A 1,464-nucleotide genomic window follows, 5' to 3' on the forward strand; every position below is an offset into this window, starting at 1 on the left:
AATTTCGAAGAAATCCATGTAAAACTTGACCAGCCAGCCATCTGGTCCTGGGCTCTTGTCTTTCTTGAACCATTTCACAGTGGCTTCAAGCTCCCCCATGGTGACTTATTTGTTGAGGTCCAAAGCTTCCTCCTGGTCCACAAATTGGGAAACCGTTGTGCTACACAGATGATTTCAACCAATGATGATGTGGGGGGAGCTCTATAGAGCTGCTTGAAGTGAGATGTGCCAAGGGAGGCTAAGTGCTGAAAGGTGTTCACTCTGTTGCCCGGCTCATTATTCAAGTGCCAAATGGTGTTGATTGCTTTTCATCCATTGGCATATTTATGATAGAATTTTTTGTTATCATCACCTTCAAGTAGCCAAATGGCTGTGCTTCGTAGCCTCCATATTTCCTCTTTGTCTTTCAGGATTTTGCTCCTTTGTGCTACTAAGGTTGTGAGCCTCTCCTTTTGTTCAGGTGTTGTGTATCCTCTTCCATGTTCATCCTCCAGCGCTGCAATCTCTTCTTCAGTATTCCTCAGGGTTTGCTCATTCGCCAATCTCTTATTGTGTGCCCATATTTTTGATAACCTCTTAAGCTCACTTAGATTGCGAGCAAATCCTTCTGCAATATTCCCTCCAACAGCAGGCAGACGAGACTTCCAAAAATCAGTTACCAGCTTAATGTAGTCATCATCCTTTAACCATGTGGAGTTGAACTTATATGGTGTTTTAGATTTATTCATACCTTCTCTGACTTCAAGGTAAATCCGTGAGTGGTCTGATAGCCCCCACGAACCTACCCATTGTCTATAGTTGAGCCCATTACCCAACAGTCGCTCTTTGATGAGAAAGTAGTCTAATATTCTAGCTAGCCTATCCTCCCCTGTCCTTCTGTTCCTCCAGGTGGGTTGTAATTTAGCAGAAGGGATATCAATGAGTCTATGATCATCTAGCATATTTTCAAAGAAATCAAATAGCGGATCTATATGTGCATGATGGCCCCATGATTCTGAATATCCAATAGAGAATTTAAGGTCTCCTCCAAGGATGAGGTTCTCTACTTGAAGTATATTGGAACGTAACAAATGATCCCAATAAGCACCTCGATTTTGGCATGGACCATATACATTGATGAGTTTGATGTCAGTACCAAGATCAAATGAGTAAATATCAACCCCAAGATGTCCAGTACCTCCCCAAATGTTACATAACTTAATTTTCCTGGCATTGAAACCCATTGCAACTCCACCGGATCATCCATTGACATCCAGGGCATGAAATTTCCATCCGAGGAGCATCGATTCAAGGAGGCGGGAGATGGATTTGGCTAACCCTAGAGTTTCCTGAAGGAAAATGACATCCACCAGTTCAGTACTTAGAAGCCTCCGAAATGCTAGTTTTTTCTCGTGACTAGCTAACCCTCAGCAATTGAAAGAGAGTAGCTTCATGAGGGAGATGGCCCCTGGGTGTTCTATGCTC

At 43.1% G+C, this 1,464-nt stretch overlaps 1 protein-coding gene across 1 annotated transcript; it reads right to left on the bottom strand.

The window, feature by feature from the left end:
- Positions 1 to 308: 308 nt before the first annotated feature.
- On the bottom strand, positions 309 to 1,223 carry LOC149242292 (uncharacterized). Its single transcript, XM_089370805.1, has one exon. It carries the CDS (start codon positions 1,221 to 1,223, stop codon positions 309 to 311), a length of 915 nt encoding a protein of 304 aa, XP_089226931.1.
- Positions 1,224 to 1,464: the final 241 nt, after the last annotated feature.

The sequence above is a fragment of the Pinus tabuliformis genome, chromosome 8 (genome assembly GCF_031772625.1).
Source record: "Pinus tabuliformis cultivar Carrire ecotype Pingquan chromosome 8, CPIR1, whole genome shotgun sequence".
Lineage (NCBI taxonomy): Eukaryota > Viridiplantae > Streptophyta > Pinopsida > Pinales > Pinaceae > Pinus > Pinus tabuliformis.

What these genes read in the sequence shown, in the direction of transcription:
- LOC149242292 (XM_089370805.1), bottom strand. Translation starts at nt 1,223, where the DNA reads ATGGGTTTCAATGCCAGGAAAATTAAGTTATGTAACATTTGGGGAGGT.